Source organism: Solanum verrucosum, unplaced genomic scaffold (assembly GCF_900185275.1).
Source record: "Solanum verrucosum unplaced genomic scaffold, falcon-dt-bn FXZP01000268.1, whole genome shotgun sequence".
In the NCBI taxonomy this organism is placed as follows: Eukaryota; Viridiplantae; Streptophyta; class Magnoliopsida; order Solanales; family Solanaceae; genus Solanum; species Solanum verrucosum.
Window position 1 is genome coordinate 4,647,244 of NW_026019957.1, and position 21,488 is coordinate 4,668,731.

The 21,488-nt window shown below is 31.7% G+C and overlaps 2 protein-coding genes across 2 annotated transcripts; both read right to left on the reverse strand.

Annotated features, from left to right (window-relative positions):
- Positions 1-17,402: 17,402 nt before the first annotated feature.
- LOC125814632 (uncharacterized) lies at positions 17,403-18,181 on the reverse strand. Its single transcript, XM_049494103.1, has 2 exons — positions 17,578-18,181; positions 17,403-17,495 (listed from the first exon to the last, which is right to left on the reverse strand). Exons 1-2 carry the CDS (start codon positions 18,167-18,169, stop codon positions 17,407-17,409), a joined length of 681 nt encoding a protein of 226 aa, XP_049350060.1. The 5' UTR covers positions 18,170-18,181; the 3' UTR covers positions 17,403-17,406.
- A 309-nt stretch (positions 18,182-18,490) lies between these two features.
- Positions 18,491-20,011, reverse strand: LOC125814386 (serine/threonine-protein phosphatase 7 long form homolog). Its single transcript, XM_049493838.1, has 4 exons — positions 19,322-20,011; positions 19,058-19,252; positions 18,546-18,986; positions 18,491-18,502 (listed from the first exon to the last, which is right to left on the reverse strand). Exons 1-4 carry the CDS (start codon positions 20,009-20,011, stop codon positions 18,491-18,493), a joined length of 1,338 nt encoding a protein of 445 aa, XP_049349795.1.
- Positions 20,012-21,488: the final 1,477 nt, after the last annotated feature.

The window sequence follows — 21,488 nt, forward strand, 5'->3', positions numbered from 1 at the left end:
GATGATTATACATATTAATTGATTAACGGTGATGATATTACACTCTGATGATTTGTGGTAGTGATGATTGTGGCTGATGATGTCGGTTGTAGGTAGTTGATAATGGTGTGGGTGGAGGCAACGACATTTGACATTGAAAATGAATACATAGTATTGAACTTATTGTCAATTTTATATAAATCTTTGATTAGACATTTTAATGATATTAAAAATATTTCATAAATATAATCATTCAGATCTTTTCATGTGTATTCAATGATTTTAAATTATAAAAACGACCACATGTAATAATTACGATTCAGACTTATAAAACAAACAAATTTCATAACTAAAATCTGAATAATTAAGATTAAGAGTGTGTTTGGTATGAATCAAAACATTTCCTGAAAAATGTTATCCTATTTTTTCATGTTTAGTTAGTCAAAAAAATAAGAAAATATTTTCTTTAGAAAAACAAGCTATCTGAAATAAGTAAAATGACTTAGGTAATGAACAAGGCCGGCTCTAGCATATAAAGTTTAAGGCGTATGTCTTAGGCCCTCAATTTCCGAGGGCCTCAAATTTTATCAATAATAAATTATGTGTTAATATTTTATAGAAAAATTTAATTACATATGATAAAAAAGTACTTTTTAAAGAAAAGTTAAATTATTTTATTCCTCTTAACCCACTCAAATAGATGAAATCAGGAAACTATTATTTTGTCTTCATGTGTTCTCTTCGCTAACACTCACATTATTTATCCTTTTTAACTTTTTTTGCACTCTTTTTCTTCAAATCTTTGACTGGTTAGAGTAATACTTTGTCAAAAATATGAATAAATAGTCGAAAAGTGTTGAACAAAGTGAATTACAAATGCTTTTTTATTTCTTCTTAAATTTTCAACTATTACAACAAATATATTAAAGTAGGATATATCATGTTATCAATTTTTTAAATTAGATTCTATGGTTCTAACTATTTTTATTTAAAGTTTGTCAACTTATTACTTATAGAATTATGTTAACAATTTGTATAATAATTACCTCAGTATAAGACTGTTTTTCAACGCTGAATTGATAAAACTTAACTAAAATTAATAATTTTTAAAAAAAGTATTCGAAGAAATCATTTATAAAAAAAGATATTAAGTAATAATTTGCATCTAAAATGTTTAAAAAAATAGATAAATACGTGTGAGAGTTTCTTTAACTTTTAAACCTCCAATTAAAATTTCGCTTTAGACCTCGAATTATGTTAAGCATCCCCTGATAATGAAATTAGAAAAAAAACTTGTTGCATTGTCTTCTCAATTCTCCCACTCTACTTCAACCCCAACCCCCACTCCCGCCCCAACACACCTCATCTCCACACCCGCCTTGCGCCACCCCCCTCCCTCCTTATTCTCACAATTTTATTTTAAACTAGTAAAATTATCCGCACTTCACGCAGGAATTTAATATCACGGAATTTATAAAATAATACTTAAAACCTATCAGACATTAAAACTAAAACATTATATTATCTTACATACAAGATTACGTAGTAACAAACATTAATAATGTAAAGAAAAATGAAAATTATTACATCTCATCATTTAGCCTTAATAACATAAGCATAAATTATAAATTAATGATTGTAAAAAAACATATCAGGATCTGTAACATAAGCAATAGTGTCAGTGAGCCACTCAACATGAGCAAAGTATACAAATATTTAATTGTGAAGAAGAAGAAGAAGATGTTCAGAATATTCGTTGTGTTAAAATGAGAGTAAATCCCTCTATTTATAGACAACAAAGGGTAGTGTGAACAAATGTTTGTTGTGCTTTATCAGAAAGGTTACAACTATTTGGAAAAGTTGCAACCCTTCGGAAAAGTCACAACTTTCATAAAAGTCATAATTTTTCATAAAAGTCGCAAGTCTTCATTAAAATCGCAACTTTTCATAAAAGTCGCAATTTTTCATTAAAGTCGCAACTTTTCATTAAAGTCGTAACTTTTCATAAAAGTCACAACTTTTCATGAAAGGGAAGACTAATTTTGTAAATAAATAAATTAAAAGGAAATTCTAGTTTGTAATGGCGCCACGTAGGCAGGCCTAAGGTTCTCTTATATATATATATATATATATATACTTTTAGAATTATATTTTTTTAAATTGACATACTAAATTCAAATAAATAAATAATTATTTATTTTATCAAAAAAATATTTTCCTCTGTATCAAACACACCCTAAGACTTAAATGATGGAAATAAATGAAACCTACTATAGCACATATCAATTGCAAGGGAATTGAATATAAAGAATTTATTCAAGTACTTCTAAGCCACTGGATTTGTGATTGGCAACGACACTGGTTTTCTGGCCAATTGTTTTGAGAAAATTTCAAAATTCCTATCAAACTGAAATCGCCTTCAAAATAAAGACTTGTAATAGCACAATATTATTTATAGTTTTACTAATTTTATTTTTGTTTACTATCAATATTGTAGTATTTTTTTTTATCTATTGGATACCATGAGGAGCAATTGCAATTTAAATTGAGGAAAAATAAATCGAGTCTTACTTGATGTAACATATATTTTTATCACCTTAAAATAATAATCATGTAAGTTGATTTTAAAAAAGTAAATTGTGATAATTACTTGGGATGTAAAGAGTATTGATCTTTTACTTTAATCGAATTAACAATATATCAAAAATGATCTTTAGTGGTAATTAATTAACGGTAATAGAAAATTTCTTCACATATCTTGATACTCATAGGGATGTATTTAAGGGGGACTTTACGTGAATTCATATTTTCCTTCGGAGAATATATATATATATATAGTAGTGTTATATTTTTAAAAATATATTTAAATATAAATATGTGAATCCACACTCGAAGTATTATATAATGCAATGATGATTGAGTGCACCTATTTAAGCGAGGTTCGAAAGTTAAATCTTATATTTATCTCTTTTTTTCTTTCTCTAATATTAAGTAACCCCTCTTTAAGTGGTTATTGATAACACTTTTAATGTATTAATTAATATATCTTTCTCTGCTTTAATCTTTAAAATTTTCCAAGTTCATCACATTAGAAATTTCTAATAATATATATATATATATATATATATATATATACTAAAAGAACCAAATATTATAATATTAAGTCAATGGATTCAACCAATTTTAATATCTTCCAGGTAAAATATAGCTGTATATTTTTTATAGTCATGTGTCTACCTTTTTAAAATCTTGAATGCATACTCAACTTGCATTTTACGTTGGATTAAAATAAACAACTTTAATTTGCTTATGGTTTTCTGACATTTAATAGGAATGACATTTATTAATCTAGCGTTTGGTCATAGATTTCCAAATATTCTTGGCAAATATTATTTGAGTGAAAATTTGGATGAAATTACATCATGTGTTTGACCATAGTATTTGGGAAACATATTTCACTTTTTTAGAAAAATATGATTTATAACCGTAAGTTTTAAAAACTATCAAAACTAACCATAAGTTTGTATTACAAGTTAATTGGGTCTTCGTTGCAACAAATATCAAGTAGTGTCCATGACACTGGAGCAATGTGGTGGTTTGGAGTGAGTGCAACAAGCATCATTCCGTACATCGTGAAAGAGACAAAGCACATGACTTTGTTACCCTGAGTCGATTGTTCATCATTTCATCAACAGCCATATCATCACTTTCATATTAACTGAATATTTCATCACTACTTTGGTGTTCACGTAAAAAATTATGTAATACAATGCAAACAACTACTGTAGAGGGAGTTTTTGTAAGAGATAAAAGTTTGGTGTAAAAATTTCAATTTTTAAAAGATCCCAAATACATGAGATTTGGCCCAAATACTAGAAAATTCTAGTATTTGGGAATTTGGGATATTTGTCAAAAGTATTTGCCAAATAATGACAAATTGTATGAACAAATACTATTTGACAAATTTTCCCCCAAATATTACTTGGCCAAACGGGTCCTAGTAACATGTAATTAATATTTGGCATCTCGTTTAAACTACCAATATACTCTTCCATTTTAATTTGATTTCAAATAATTCTTAAAATATTTATTTAATTGTAAATCATTTTATCAAAAAAGACTTTAATTTTCAAATTTAATTACTTCTAATTATAATAAAATAATATATTTTAAAAACAAATAAAAAAATATCACGTAAAATAAGACGGCATACTAATAAAAACAGTGTGGGAAACTTTGAAAACCAGGTTCTTATAGATGAGTGGATGAAAATAACTTGGAGCTAACAGTATTCTATGGGCAGCTTGACTTAAAAAAAAAATTACTTAATATTTAGTGGGACATTTTAGATATGGGCTTTCACATCACAATCAAAATTAATAAAAAGAGTGGTCCACTGACTCATCTTACAATATATTTACATTTATGATACCTCTTTAAGATATTTTTTTTTATTAATGTACTAACTTTGTTCATACATGCACCCCATATCCACACCTTAGATGAAATGATACTCTTGGTATATTAATTTACGTGATATAATTAGAATTTTGAGATTTGGTTATAGTGAATTTAGGATTTTTATTTAGGAGATTTGAACTTGGAACGATAAAGTGAATTCTTGTGTTTAGGAGATTCAAAATCTCTATATTAGTTTATCCCCAAATTATAAACAGCCTTAAAAATATACATTTACTTGACTAACTAAACATAGATACACTTCTGATATGCTACATGATATTGTAAGCGGTTTCAAACTCTTGCAAGAACATGGAATTCTTAATAAAAAGTCGAGAGAAGTATTGAAAACATCCTAAACTTAGCAAGAATTTAAGGATATATTTCATTCATGTTGCAAGTAGTGGTGGAGCTAGGATTTTTCATAAGGGGCGGGGTTCAAAATCTGAAAAACTAAACACACGAACTAACTAATGGGGGTTTAACATCTACTATATATACATAAAAAAATAATTTTAACCATGTATAAATAGTAATATTTTCCATCGAAGGCCTAACAGAAGACTGGCTCCACCCCTGGTTGCAAGATTAAGGATGTATTTAAATCTGTGAGTTAAGTTAAAGGTTGTTTTTACAGTTGTAAATAGTTCTGAAATGAAATTAGTAATTCACGTCGAGTTTAAGAATATTTTCAATACTTTTTTTTTCAAAAAAATTTAATAATTACCTCCCTATATATAATGTAAATTTTTCGTCGAAAGGTTCGACTGAACATTCTCTGCCCTGGTATATCCGCCCCGGTAAATATATCCCATATCCCAACCTTCTTTCTTCTCTTTATTATACTCACTCAAACTTAAATGCTTTGTGCAATTTAGCCTTTCTTTTTCTCCCTTTTATTAATTTTTATTTACTTTTATGCTACAATCAAGCTAGTAGAGGCCAACATATGCCCACCATTATACTATGTTCGATTCTATGGGCGTGTTTGATACGGAGGAATTTTTTTTTTTTATGTTTTTAGATTTAGTTGAATAAATTTTTTGAAAAATATCTATTTTATAAAAATAAGTTTTTTCTTAAAATTGAGGAAAATAACTTCCTTAATGAAAGTAATTTTTTTTTTCATAAATGACATTTTATGTTTATTGTATCATCTTTATCCACTCAATGCCCTGGCCCCTACCCTTGGCCATCCCTGTAATACCCTAGAAAAATTTTCGAACTAAGACTTGAATCATCCTTCGTTGTGAGTAGGATTTTACCGAGGAATTAAAATTTCTTAAGTGTTAAGGTCACTAGATGTAGCACCTTGAGTTCCAAAAAGAATTAAATTGGAAATAGCAAAATCTGAAATTCTGCAAAGTTAAGCTAAGTATGAGTTTTGGGTCAACTTCAAACAATCATAACTCCTAGCTCAGGATGAGTTAGGTGTTCTAGCAGATACCGTAGGAAAGATCCTTGAATTATCTTTCCAACGCCACCGAATTTTCTAAGTTTCGAGGTCGGATGAGTGAGATATGACCTTTTGAAGTTAGGCTGTCCAGTTAAGGAAAGTTAGCCGGAAATAGTAAGGGGTATTTTAGTCTTTTCCTTATCCAAACAGATTTAAGTCGTATTTAGTAATATTTTTAAGGGTCTAATCCTATTAAGTTCAGTTTTATAATCCTAAATTAACCCAGGGTTTTAGTTGAGAGTTCAAGAAGAGAAAAGAGGAGAAAAGAGGAGATGATCAAGCGTTCGTCGAGATTCTTGCGTTTTGTTGCGGATTTTCGCCATGGGTCTAATCCTTAAGAGGTATGTAAGCTTCCATAGTGTTGGGTTTGTCACCCACACGCCATACATGTTATTTTTAGCGCAAATTTCATTCTTGAAGTTGAAAGATTTGAGTTCTTGATAGGTGTTCTTGAAGTTTATTCTAAATCTTGTTGTGTTGGGTTTTGGATGATTTATTGAGATCAAAGTGAGTGTTTTAAGGGTTGTATTGAGTAGATTAGAGTGTACTTATGTTAAGTAATCAATTCTGAGTGATTGGGGAAGAAACCATTCGATTCTAGGCGAAATAGGGTGAGAAAACGAGAAAAGAAACTTGCTGAATTTTCTGGGTTGGGGGCCTGGCGCGAAGCGCCTGCCAGAGCTCCCCAAACCCACCTCTGAAGTTTAGGGGCTGGCGCCCCGCGCCAGGGTGGCCTGCCCCATTTAGTTTGTTGTCGATTGCCCCGTTTGAGTTCGTTTAAAGTTCACATTCACTCCTTTTCGATTCTAACTACTCTAAGCTACTTCTAAATACCTAAAATCATTCCTAACATGATCATAACCTTGAATTCATAAATCAAATTCAAGGTAGAGTTGAGAGTCAAGTTTGAGAGTTCTTTCAAACCTTTTGATAAGGTCCCTTAGAGTCTTTGAGGAGTCTTCTACAATTACTAGTAACTTGTTTCAAGACTCGAGCAAGTGAGTATGAGGATGAAGAGAATGTATTCATGAATCTACTTTGTCATCATGAGATCCTTCATATCATGAACCAAAACTCTTGAATTCATAATTCACATTCAAGAGAGAGTTAAGAGTAAAGTTCAAGTAAGTCTTTGAGTTCAATTGTGAATCCTTTGAGATTAACTATAGATTTGAACTAAGTTATGAGAAAGTAAGTAAGAGAATGAGAAGAGTCGTATACATGAGTCCATGTTGTTATGTAGATCATCGAGTCGAGTTGTTTCATGCCCATAATTCCGCATGAACTTCGTAAGTTGAGCATCTTTCAGAGAAGTGGTATCTTCAAGTTTTAAGCCTTTAAGTGCTGAGTTCCTAATCCCTTTTGAGAAGTATCTTTGAGTTCTTGAGTTAAGAAGTTCATGCCTATAATTCCGCATGAATCCTTTGAGTTGAACATTCTTTAAATGAGTAGTATCATTGAAGTTCTTAAGTTCCAAGTATTGAGTTCTATCTATGGTTATAGAAAACCTTGCATTGAGTCATTCATGTCCCTAATTCGGCATGAACCATATTTTAAGGAGTCTTTTACAAATATTTTAACTTTGTTTTAAGACTTAAGCTTTGAAGTTAAGTAAAGAGTAAGAGTAAAGTATTTTATAAATGTTTTAACTTCGTTATAAGACTGAAAGTTTCAAGTTAAGCAAAGAATAAAGAGTTGAATTCATTTCTCAAAAGTTATAAGGGAACTAAGTATTCCTTAAGAGTTTATAAATGTTTTTACACATTTGAGCAAGAAAAGGGAACATGATTCCAAGAGAGCCTTTGGGCTAGTTTTCAATAAAGGGAACATCGATTCCAAAAGAGCCTTTGGACTAAGCTTTGAGCAATTATCTCAAACTAAAGAAAGAGGTATTTAAAACACATATGAGCTAAAGTATATTTTTGGGAATAGTATTGAGCACCGAATTGGGGACGCGAGTTCATATTAACTCAAATCTCCATAAGAACCATGTGGCCAATATGGGATTTAACGGGTCATACTTTTTAGATGATCACATAAGTTATGCTAGTGGATCCACTAAGTTAAGTAAGGTCCTATACCGCTGGCAAGGTATAGGATGGTCCTTGGCAGCGCGAGGTAAAGTGTTGTATCATTACTATAGCTCTTAAGTGACGGTTGTCGGTTAGAGAAACTCCCACAAAAGTTATTGTATTTTTATATACACAGTTATTTGTATTTCTACATACATTTCAGAGTTATGTTGTATCCTTGCATACACATAGAGTTGACATCATGTTTTTAAACAGTTTTTCTTTATATTGCATTTGCTTTAAAAATTGCTTTATATTGAAATGAGTCCAGTTATGTTGAGTATTTCAAGTTGAGTACCTTAAGTTGAGTATCTTGAGTTGATTTGTGCTTCATTGAGTCGAGTATCATATCTTTGAAGTTGAGTATCTAATCCTTGAGTTGAGTATCTTATTCTTAAGTTGAGTTGGGTTCAGTGAGTTTGAAAAGAGGTAAGTATGTTTCTTTTTTATCAAAGTTCAAGCTTATGTATATGCTTTAGAATTCCTCTTACATGTTCGTACATTCCACGTACTGAGCCATTTGGCCTGCATCTTCTCATGATGCAGACACAGGTATTCAAGATCATCAACAGGAGATTCGTTGATATATCCGGGAGTTCGAGTTAGCTATGGCGAGCCTCCTTGCTTTCAGAGGATTTCATTTACCTTTCAGTTATATCAGTTGTTAGGAGGTCGTGGATCTTGTCCCTATTTCCATATTTATCAGTTATAGGCTTCATAGATAGACAGTAGAGTTTCAGAAGTCTTTTCATTTATTTTGTTAAATGTTTTGAAGACTAAAGATGCCTTTTATGGCGAGTTGTATAATTTTATTATACAGAGTTTTCTTTTGAGTTAAAGATTTGTAAAGTTGAGTTCATGAACTTTATTTCAGTTTTAAGCTTTTGCATGCTTAAGTTAGTCTTCCGCTTGAACTCAGCAAGGATAAGGGTTCGCTTGGGGACCAACAATGATTCTCGAATGCCAGCCACGTCCAGGGTGTAGGCTCGGGTCGTGACAATCCCACCCCCGGAGTCCCCACCTATATAATTGTTTTTTATCAAAATCAATATATATATATATATATATATATATATATATATATATGTGTGTGTGTGTGTGTGTGTGTGTGTGTGTGTGTTCACGGGTTGGTTTGGATCGGTTATTGGCCAAAACCAAAATCAAACCAACTTACTCGGTTTTAAAATTATCAAAACCAAATCAAACCAAATATACATTTATCGGTTTGGTTGTTATCGGTTTCGGTTTCGGTTTGGTTTGGTTCGGTTATTCGGTTATTAACCATACACAAAAATAAAAGAAATAATTCATTCAAAACGTGAAAAAAGTAACTACAATCCATTCAAAACGAAAAATAGTTAAAATGAGTGACAATACTGAACTTTCTATCACTAAATTTACTATGAATAAAACTTTAAAATTTACTATTTTGGCCTAGAAGGAAGAGACAATAACATTTTGAGGCCCACAAAGAATTGTCATAGACACCCATATACATGAAATCAATAAGATATATGTTTCACCTTGGACATTTTTGCTTTCAATAAGTAAAATTGTTTATAAAAATAATATATTAAGTATGTATAATAATAAAATATATGAATATAATTTATCGGTTCGGTTCGGTTATTTCTTCGATTTTTTCGAACAAAACCATAATCAAACCAAGTACTATCGGTTTTTTAAAAATCTAAAACCAAACCAAACCAAACCCAAATAAAATTGATTTATTTTATCGGTTTAGTTCAGTTTTTCGGTTTGGTTCGGTTTTTATCCAAACCGTGAATTCCCCTAATATTATATATATATATAAAACCAAACCAAACCCAAATAAAATCGGTTTATTTTATCGGTTTAGTTCAGTTTTTCGGTTTGGTTCGGTTTTTATCCAAACCGTGAATACCCCTAATATTATATATATATATATATATATATATATATATATATATATATATATACTTTTGAATTAAATAGAATATCCTATATAAAATTTAAAAATAAGGAGAAAAGGGAAAATGGTAATTTGATAATCTAGAAAATGTAAATATGAGATGTTATAAGATAAGAAATACAATCTAACTAAAATGGTTTTGATATTAGTAATTTGAAAGAATGTCGAAATAAATATTATTATATGCTTCATTATTAAAATGTTAAGAAAGGTGTTCCATATATGCATGGACTACTTAAGGGAAATGGTTCAATGAAGAATTACCAAAATGATATCTCTAGAAAAAAGAACAAATGACTCAGCAAAACCTAATCCATATTCAAAACATATTAATAAATTTTAAATTATATCTCCAAAATGAACAATTTTTAAAGGAAAATACATAAATATGTTATAATTCAACATTGTTTCATAAAAAGAAAAAAATATTGAGACCAAAACAATTTATACGTAAAACTTAAAAGTATGATACTTTATAATGCGCTTCATGAAATATCTCCTTAATAAAAACAAGAAATTTACCAAAGGGCAAAAATTCAAAACAATATTATTCACGAGTATAATGGCAAAGAGAATAAAAGTATGATATTTTATAATATAATAACGAACACAATATAAATATAAAATATAACAGTCAAAACAATTTTTTTATTTAAATAATGAACATAATAAGTAACAATCATTTGAACAACCTGTAATGACCCCTATTTTTGAAGAAATTTATATATTAACATTGTTTTATTTCCGTTATTGGAGCTACTATGGAGTACAATTTCGTTAAAGTCATAAGCAGTTATTGTTGAAGCTTGAAGCTTGAAGCTTCAAAATTTAAAAATTGGATTTCTTAAAATAAACTTTGTTTCAAATGAGTATTATTGCAAAAGATTGCTTACATATTGATGAGCCTAAATATGAAATGTTAGGTGATTTGGTATAGTTCTAAGGTGATTTCGGATGAATCTTATGCTTGGATTCAAGGAAGAAGATCAAGTCCATTGTTTTATATAATAATGTATAATATTGTATATTATCATATAATGGGTGTATAATATTTTTTATAATTTTGTATAATATTGTATATTGGGTGTATAATAGAGTATATAAGTTTTTAAAATTTTTCTTAAAAATAAAATATTGAACTTTTGTATATTGTTGTATAATAAATTTATAATATTGTATACCAAATTGTGTTTTGGCCTAAAAAAATTATGATGCAAGTGTTGGACTATATTTTTACCGTGCAAGTTTGCTAGTTGTATACTTCTCAAATTTTCTCATAAAAATTGATTTGATTTGATTTTTCGATCTAGATTGATTTTTATCCAAACTTATATTGTATTTTTCTTCACATTTTCTAGCATGTCTTGTGGAAAAAAAGTTGGGAGTTCAACTGTGTTTTTCTAGTGCTAAGTAGGGGTGTACATGACCGGGTTGGTTCGGGTTTTTTAAATATCAAACCAAATCATTTGTGTAAAAATTTTAAATTTATAAACCAAACCAAACTAATAAAATTTGAATTTTTTCGGGTTTTTCAACCTCGGGTTGGTTCGGGTTTTTCAAATACCAAATCAAACCATTGTGTCGAATTTTTAAATTTATAAATCAAACCAAACTAATAAACCTCTGATTTTTTGGGTAAAGATTGCATACAAACATATTGTTGACACCCAATTTTGGGCCTCCACAATATAAATTAATCATCGAGCTTCTTAAATTTCAAACAATTTGAAATAATTGACTTTATAAAATTCAATATATTTTTCAAGTTATTTTAAATAGTTTTGTTTTTTTTAAAATATAATTTTTAAATAATAATATTTCTTTTATATAACTTTGTATATAATTAGTATATTTTATGAATATTCGAAACTCGTCTCAAAAGATTTTAATTTTACTTAATTAGTTGGTTAATTGATTTAGTTAGTTAATACCTATATTTTTTAGTTATTAATCTATAATTAAGTTAATTATTTTATTTCTTTAAAATTAAGAAGCTCGTTAATTAATCAATATTGATTTATCTTGTTTGAGTGCTAGCCGAATTCACTGATTAATTTCAATTCGACTAACTTTTTAAACTCAATGAGCTGTAATTTTAATTCTTGGTAATTCCAATTGGTAGTCATCTCCTCACTTTGATTTCAACCCACCAGAAAAGCCCAAATTCATTTCCAAAAGAACCCATAACAATACAACAACAAATAAATACGGGCATACATTGTTCCAAACCAATTATCCATTCTAATTCCAATGTCTAACAGCCCATTCCAACAATCCCGACCCGGCCCCACTCCTTATTCCAAAGAAAGAAGTTTTGACCAAAATAAGCCATTGTTTAAATCAATTCACCAAAATAGTATGTTTTAAATTTTTTTTACAAAACTAGTATAAACGTGGTTCACAGTAACGTTTTATACTTTATTTTATTTTAAAAAATTTAATGGGAAAAAGGCAAAAGTTCACGGAGCAAACAGAAATAAAACGTTATTGTGAATAACGTTTTATACTTCGTTATCTTGAATCACGTTTTAGAGCTAAAACGTTACTTTGAGTAACGTTTTATATTTTGTTACTGTAGATCACGTTTTACAACTAAAGTGAGAGTCACGGGCTCTGCAATTAAAGAATCAAATCTTGCAAATTTTACAGATTATAAAACGTTACTGGCAGTCACGTTTTATATATAAAACGTGACTGTCAGTAACGTTTTATGTAGATTTAATCACGGGTCATCGAATTCTGCAAATTAAGAATCAAATCGTACTATGTTGGAATCTTACAGATCATAAAACGTTACTGTAGATCACGTTTTTACATTAAATTGTGACTATCAATTACGACACTATGTTAAAGTCAACTTTTTCATTTTTTTTAAATGACCACACATATGGTTATAAAATAAACCTTGTTGTAACAGAACACATTCCAACAATATTCAATCAAGCTTTTGTTTGAGTAGCCCAGTTTTGAAACAATATTCACTAAGGTATGAATTAAATAAGTCAAGTCAATATATCATATTATGTTATTATTTTACCATGGCTTTCAAATTTTTTTTCTGATTTATTAATTAAAAAGATGACTTATTTTTATGTGTAGGAATAAAAATGGCGAATTTTGAACATAATGTGATGGTTGCTTTGTATTGGGGTGGCAAAATAATTACTGAAATGAACGGATTCAGGTATACTGAATGTGCTAGAATGATTATTAGCATGTATACTTCAATGAAGTATGTTGAATTGGTTGAATTATTGCATGAGAAAATGGGTACAACTAGTGAAAATATTCAAATGGATATTTCGGGAAAATATCCTTGTTCGATTCAAGGTAACCATACAAGGTTCATTGAGTTTAAAATTGAGGATGATCAATCTTTGCTACAATTTTTTTTTATACCTCAAAACTTTGCGGATAAGATTGACATAAATGTTTTGGAAATGTATGTAAAGACCAAATCAACAAATCAAAATGATATATTTCAAATTAGTGGTCAACATGGTTATAACATGAATTTATTGGCTCAAAATCATGGATTTGCCGCGGTTAGTCAACCTCATTATGCAGAACCAATTGCTCAACCACCATTCCAACAATTGTTAATGCGTGACCAACGATCATTTGGTGAAGGTTCAAGTAGCCAAAGGCATGTTGACAATAGCCCGAGGGAATATGAGGACAGGTAAAACAACAAATTTATGTTTTTACTGAATTTTAATATAATTAGTTGATAACATAATTTTACACATTATAAATATACATAGATAGATAGATAGTGATATTTTTTGTGATTAATTACCTTTATTTTTTTTTAAGAAATAACCTTTTAGAGTATAAATTACTGATTTTAAAAAAAGTTTATTGGTTCATAATTTTTCTAAAATTTAATTAAATTTCTTTTTCCACAGAGAAAATGAGACCAACGTTGATCCATATAGTGATGTAAATGCTGAAATTAGTGAAGAAAGTTCGGAGGAAGATGAACCTTCAAAAGATGATGGTGAAAGTGAATCTGATAAAGATATCAATGATGTTAGAGATTTTTCTCAAAATGACATTGGTATAAATCTTCCTAATCAATTTGAACGAGATGTGTCTGAAGTGCAAAATCATGATGTACCCTATTTTAGAACATTGGATAATGAGGAAGACGTTTTCATGTCTACATGTGAATCTGAGATGGAGTATTGTTCGGTCTGGTCTGAAGATGCCACAAAAGATTTGAAAAAAGGCATGTTTTTTAGTAGTAAAGAAAGATTAAAACGAGCTGTGACAATTTGGAGTTTGAAAAAAAATAAAGAGTTCAAGGTGGTGACATCAAACAAGAGTTTATGGGTTGTAAGATGCAAGTTTCATACTTTATTGGGTTGTTTGTGGTTTCTCCGAGGACGAAAGGTTGGAGATAACCTTTGGAAAATAGGAAAATATATTGAAAATCATAGATGTGAGACTGAGGGGCTTTCTAGTGGTCATGCCAACCTAAATACCAATTTAATTGCATCTTTGATTCTAAATCAAATTCAAAAAAATCCTAAGGTTTTGGTGGTAGATGTCATTTCCAAGGTTCACGAAAAATTTGGTCATCAAATAACATACAGAAAAGCGTGGCTTGGACGTCAACGCGCGTTTGAATTGGTGTATGGTGACTTTAAGAAATAGTTTAGTGACCTACCCAAATTTTTTGCAGCTTTTCAACACTTTAACCATGGAACAGTTGTGGAATGGAAACATGAAGAGTCTATTAGTTCATTAGAGGTAAAAACTTTTAAATTTGTGTTTTGGGCTTTCAAGTCATGCATTGATGGATTTCGAACATGTCGTCCTGTTATTTCAGTAGATGGAACTCATATGTATGGAAAATATGAGATCAAATTATTGATTGCTGTTGGAATTGATGGAAATGATAACATTCTTCCTCTAGCGTTTGCTATTGTAGACAAAGAATCGAAAGAGGCATGGAAATGGTTTTTTAGGAATTTGAGTGCACATGTGATAAAAGATAGAGAAGATATTTGTGTTATATCTGATAGGGCAAAAGGAATTTTGACTAGTTTGCAGGAGTTACGCCGATTTCAGGAGCCTCGAGTCTTCCATCGATATTGTATAAGGCATCTTAAGAGTAACTTTCAATCTCGATTTCCAAACAAGGATCTTAGTAGGCTGATGTGGAGGGCTGCTTCAGCCCATCAAGTAAGAAAATATGAATCCTTGATTTGGCAAATTAGAGAAGAAAATGAAGAAGCATATGAATATCTCATGGAAATCCCCTTGGACAAATGGACTGTTAGTCATGATGGTGGAAAAAGATGGGGAGTGTTGACAACAAATCTTTCAGAGTCGTTCAATGGAGTGTTGAAAAAAGCACGAGGCTTGCCAGTCACTGCTATGGTTAGACTTTCATTAGAGCAAATTGTTGAACGATACACTCGTAGGTCTCAAAAAGCGCAACAACTTTTAGAACAAGATGAATTGTGGACCGAAAGGTTCAAAATGAAGTGGGAAAAGAACTATGAAAGTTCAAAAAGGCACTTTGTTTTTTATTGGAATATACCCACATGGGTATATGAGGTTAGATCTATACAGGTTGATGGTAATGGTGGTAATCCTCATTGTGTTTCACGTACTGAAAGAAAATGTGATTGTGGAAAATGGGTTAATTTGCATTTTCCATGTTCACATGTCATGAAGGTCACTGATAGAATGGGAGGGCTAGCTAGAAACTTTGTTAGTGAACATTTCACTGTAGAGAATTATGTTGCAACATATTCTGGGTCCTTCTCACCAATTGGTCATGAGGCGTATTGGCCATCTCCTAATTTTAGAATGGAAAGTAATGAATTCTATCGTCGTCTCAATCGGTCAAAGGACAACTAGAATACCTAATGAGATGGATCGTGGTGCTGCAGTATATGAGCGAGCTTGTGGATTATGTAGACAAACCGGACATGATAGGCGTCGATGTCCAAATCGTAATTAAGTTTAAGTGGATAGTTTTTTATTAGTGTAATTGTGTTAATTCCAATTGTGGGTCAATGTCTAGTTATGATAATTTTCTTTGAGTTAGCTACTGTAACATATTGCAAATAATAATTAAATTTTTATATCTATCTTTCTATTATATTGCTACAATACTTAACACCATTAAAATGAAGTGAAAAAAGATTAACCACCAAAATGAAGTTCTTTGCTGGAATTTCAAAAACTAGAGTCATTACAAAAAAAAGGTCATTTCATGACAAATCGACACAATTAGTAACTATGTTTGATCACTTAAAATTGTAAAGTTTACAACTTTAACAAGTGATTTCACATCAAACAAATGTGAAAAAGGTAATATATAAGTGTTTGCTTGGTGAAACTCTATCCATGGGCACGCATTTTTGATCCGCATCACTAAACTGAAATAATAAAATAAAATATTAGATGCAATCTATAAACCACACTAAACAAAACTAAATGCAAAGCACTAGTTAGTGGATGTCCAAAAAATAAAAATGTACAAAATATTAACACACCTTTGAATTGAACAAACTATGTATTTAGGATACAAATCATTTGAAGTATTAATTCTACAGTCCTTCAATCGACACAATTAGTAACTATGTTTGATCACTTAAAATTGTAAAGTTTATAACTTTAACAAGTGATTTCACATCAAACAAATGTAAATATAGCTATGGCACGATTGGAAATGGTTTAAACTCCACTCAAATATGCCAGTCATACACCCCTCGCCCTTCTCACCGCCAAGAAAAAAGCTGCGTCTACCACCAGATTTCCCTCTTGACAGCCAATTTCAGTTACCATTTTTTTCAGGCAACCCTCTCAGGTCCAGCAGTCCTTTCTGTTGTTTATCTGACAACATCACTGCAGGCATACAGGGAGCCAGGCATGCTCAATTTGGAGTACCTTTATTAGATCTTCACCTTAGCAACAACTTACCGTCTGGACTGTTACCACCAAGTTTCCAGCGTGTTGCAGCCAACTCCCAACTTCCTAATGTCATCAATAAGTACCAAAATGACAGAAATGATAACATCTCTTGTTTGCTTACCATGGCTACTTCAAGTAAGACATTGGAGAAAAATGGTACTATCTCATTACCAGAAACAGAGAAAACGAACTCAAGTGAGTAAGTTTGGTTTTACTGAAAACAACTCTTAGAAAGATCATCTCAATACAAATATACAATCTTTTATTAGAGCTTTAACTGGTGTAACTTCAATATTGAATTAACTATATGTTTCAGTCCCATTTATGGAGAAAATTATCCTAACGTGCTGGATACAAAAGGCCAATAGATATAAACATAAACATAAACATAAACATAACATATAGCAGGTCAATTGTTCAACATGAAATCCATTTAAAGTCCATTCACTTACATGATCTCCAAAGGTCAATCCATTTAGAACGAGTTTATAAAGAATCCGATACGGATGCAACAATTGATAGACTAAGAATTATAAGCTTACTTGGAACCACATGATTCATCCTTTGCCTTTTTTCTTTGTTAACACAGAAACTTTGTTATCTTTTGTTTTTTTCTTTTGGCCGTGCTGATTAAGATGATGACTCCCTGAAAAGTAAGAACAATTTTTCAATTATTCAACTAAAAAGGAACACTTATGTCAAAGAATAATGTGAAGATTTTAAAGTACCAGTCCCACAAAGCTTAGGAAAAATTTTACGCTTATTCTTCACCGATGGTTCACCACCTTGGCTTGCACCTTGATTTGCATCCTCCAACTCATCACCATCCACTTCATTGTTAGAATCATTCAACTCATTACCTTCTACATGCGATGAGGAAAAGTTTGGGGCGTTGTCAAAATGTTGAGGTTGATTACTACCAAATACATTTTCAAGTGATGTAAGACTTGGATCCCTTGAAATTTGTGGAGTCTGTGGTGTCATGTATGGCACAATCTCAGTGTTTGTTGGTTCATAATCCGAGGCTGCTTGGAAATCTTGTGTGGCTTGATCATCTTCACCCATTTCAATAGGCGCTCGACCTCTCTCAACAGCACGTACCTTCCTACCCGCAACACCACATTTTCCTCGCCGACGAATAGGGGGATGCAAATGGTCAGACATTTGCTCATCTCTTCTATAGTTGGCTTGCACATGAATCCTATCTGCCTCTTGCACATATGCCAAACAATTAGATCCTTCATCCCGCACCATTGCACGAAACCCATAAAATTCCTCCATTGATGGGTTATCACCGAGTGATATTGCTTTATTAACCATCAAATGAATATGACGTGCCTGGCCAAAATAATTAATTAAAACATGCTAGCCAAGTTGACCAAGTTTGTAAACCACGCAAAATTAATAAGGGAATCAGATTTTTAACATGTTGAGTCAATTTTCATAAAAAATGTGGCAGACCAGTAAATTAGGACACCATGGAGAGAATGAAATCATATCCACAAATCACAAATATGAAGTACAAGTAAAACATATGAGGAAAACTTTGATATATATGTTAACTTGACAAATCATATCCACAAATCCACAAATATGATGTACAAACTTTGATAGAATGTTAATGAACCAGATTGTACCAATTTAATATGCTAACTGGACAAGTTAAAGTAAAGAAAAATTAAGTTATCAAACTTACCATTGTTTCGTATGCCGTCGCATTAGGCACATAACCTTGTTGTTGTTGAGGACTCGAAATAGGATTACCAATGATAAAACGAGTAATACGTCTAAACCAAATAAGGTAGGGATCATCATACTGAAGTGATCCATGAAGGATTGGTGCATTACATACATATTGGTCAATATGGTTCCAAAAATGCAACCATTGTGCATGCTCTAACTCCCAATTTGTGTTTGGTCTTCCTCGACGATCATGGTGAAAATGCGTAGCATCAAATGGAAATGGAGATGGTATCACCTGTACCAATCCAAATTGCCTCATAACTCGATCAGGTAAATGAACCTCCACAACATCCCAACAAAAAATTGGAACTCTAGCACGCCATATATCTCTTCCAAAGCGGCAATATTCGGGAAGACTCTCAATTATGTCAGAAGAATATGGCTCCCAAATAAACTATAACAAAAAGAAGTGTTCACAATTACAATATATATGAAAGTTAAGAGAAAACTAATACAACATCTTACTTGATCTTCTGTCATGGAATCAAGCGCATCCCTGAAAACTCTTAACACATGTTTGGTAGTGTCGGTCCAACTAAAATGTGCAAACCATCTAGCAGCATGTGGACCCCTAGGTAAACCAACAGGGAAAATATTCCTCGTGTCTCTTTGTGCTACAATCTGAGGCCTAAGGACGGTAACTCTCTCCCATGCCCAAATCTAAACATAATAGATAATTATAAACTAGATAAAATTTCAATAAATACTAAGTGTAATTATTGGGTATACCTGAAGTAGTGGTAGGAATCCAGCAATCTCATTTTGGGTACTTTGGGAGGCTTTACAAAGAAAGCGATACAAGTATGCCAGGGTTGCACTACCCCAACTGTAAGACCCTACTGCAGTGATATCTTCCAGCATAGGCAAGTACATAAGCTTTAAAAGACCGCCAGATGTGTCTGCCAACATTAAACCAGCAATCATCCAAAACATATAACACCTAGCCTTCTCGTTGACCATATCATGTGTTGCCAAGTCAGGCAACCGTGGCTGAAGTCGCAAGTGTGCATTAAGCGCAGAGACCTTAAGACTACTATGTTTAAAGTCTTGAGGGTGTGGAGTAAAACCTAATAATCTTTGACAAATATTTTGCCAATCAACTATGGACCTCTGTGGCTCGTACCCAACTACTGGATTACCTTTCACGGGTAAGCCATACAATATCTCCACGTCCTGTAAGGTGATCGTGGCCTCACCCGTCCTAAAGTGGAATGTATGAGTCTCAGGACGCCATCTTTCAACTAGTGCAGTGATTAAACTCCGATCTATAACGGGCCTATGAGATCTATAAACACCATATAATCCGGATAATTTAATCACATCTAGAACTCGTGGATGGATAGGATGTTCATTTACTAGGTCCCAAAACTTCCCATCACATTTCCTTGTGTTCAAAATCATATTATCATTCCTATCCATATATCTCGTGACCTATGAGTGAGTTGTTCAGTTAATACACACGGATCAAGTGGACCGGGATCCAATTGGTATGCATTATTACCAGCCATAAAAGAAATACCTATACATAAGTAATTATTTTTAAAATAAGGAACCAAACTAACAAAGAAAATCAAACTCAAGTGTAACGTAACTTAGAAACTTTCCTCAAATGCTTCACCACGAACATTTTCAATCATATCAATTAAAATATAAGCTTTTCTATAAGAGTCACAACTGTTGAGGAAATTGAATATCATCACTCAAATAGTTTCAAGTACATATAATTTCTTATTCTCATAAGAAGGGGAAAAAACAGAAACTAAAATGTCATTTTTTAACAAAAAGGTAAACAACAAATTCATCAACTATAAGATAAACTATATCAGTGTATGACAAAATTACCTCAATCACAAAAAAATTCTTCTTTTTCAAAGGTTTTTGACCCTTTTTTAAGCAAATCTGCAGACGTCCTTCAAATTTTCGAAAGTTTCACCTCCAATCTCTTGTAGTGTGTCTAATCTTCAGTAGTCGAACAAAACTCTCAAATCTCTTGTATAGAACAAAAGGGTTTCAAAACGAGTAAAGATTAAGCGTCAATTTTGTAAGAGAAAGAAGATGGGTTTTTTGTTTATCACCATAATTGCAACCTGAAGGTGGGTTAGGAGAAAGAAGATGGTTTTTTTGGGTCTTCTGTGAATCTCCCCTTTTTTTCTTCTGTAATTAGTACAAACTAAATTGGGGTTTTTTTATTCTAGTATAGAATTAAAAGATATATGCTTAAAACGTTATTCCCAATAACGTATTAGAGTTAAAATGTGATTCCCAGTTACGTGTTATTATTTAACGGCGTTAGCAGTCCGTCTTTTTCTCATTAAATTTTTTAAAATAAAATAAAGCATAAAACGTTATTGTGGACTACGTTTATACTAGTTTTGTAAATTTTTTTAAAAACATACTATTTTGGTGAATTGATTTAAACAATGGCTTATTTTGGTCAAATGTTCCCAAAGAAACCCAGAAACATGTGCTTCAACGTTAACAACGAAGAGCAGTTCACAGCTCATTCTAACGTTAATATGCAGCAAACGACAACAACAAAACCAAGCGGCGTCAACGCTAGAGCAGTACTGTGATTTTTCATTGTCTTCTTCCGCACAGCAAAAGCACCTGCGCCTTAGTCCTTGTAGCCACGAGATTACTCCACGTCGGCACTTAAGGACGAGAGGTCAATCGAGTCCGTCCATCTCCCTTTCCTCTTTCGGAATGGGGTGAATTTTTCAGAGAAAAGGTTGCCTCTCCAGAATTGTGTAAGATTTTCAATTTTGAATTCGGAATGGGCCTTGAACCCGAATTTTCGTCCCTTTTCCCCCCAAATCTGCCCTAGTTCTTCTTCTATATATATATATTTTGTTGTCTTTGCTGCTAGGGGGAGTTTTGGAGGCTAGCTTCACAGAGA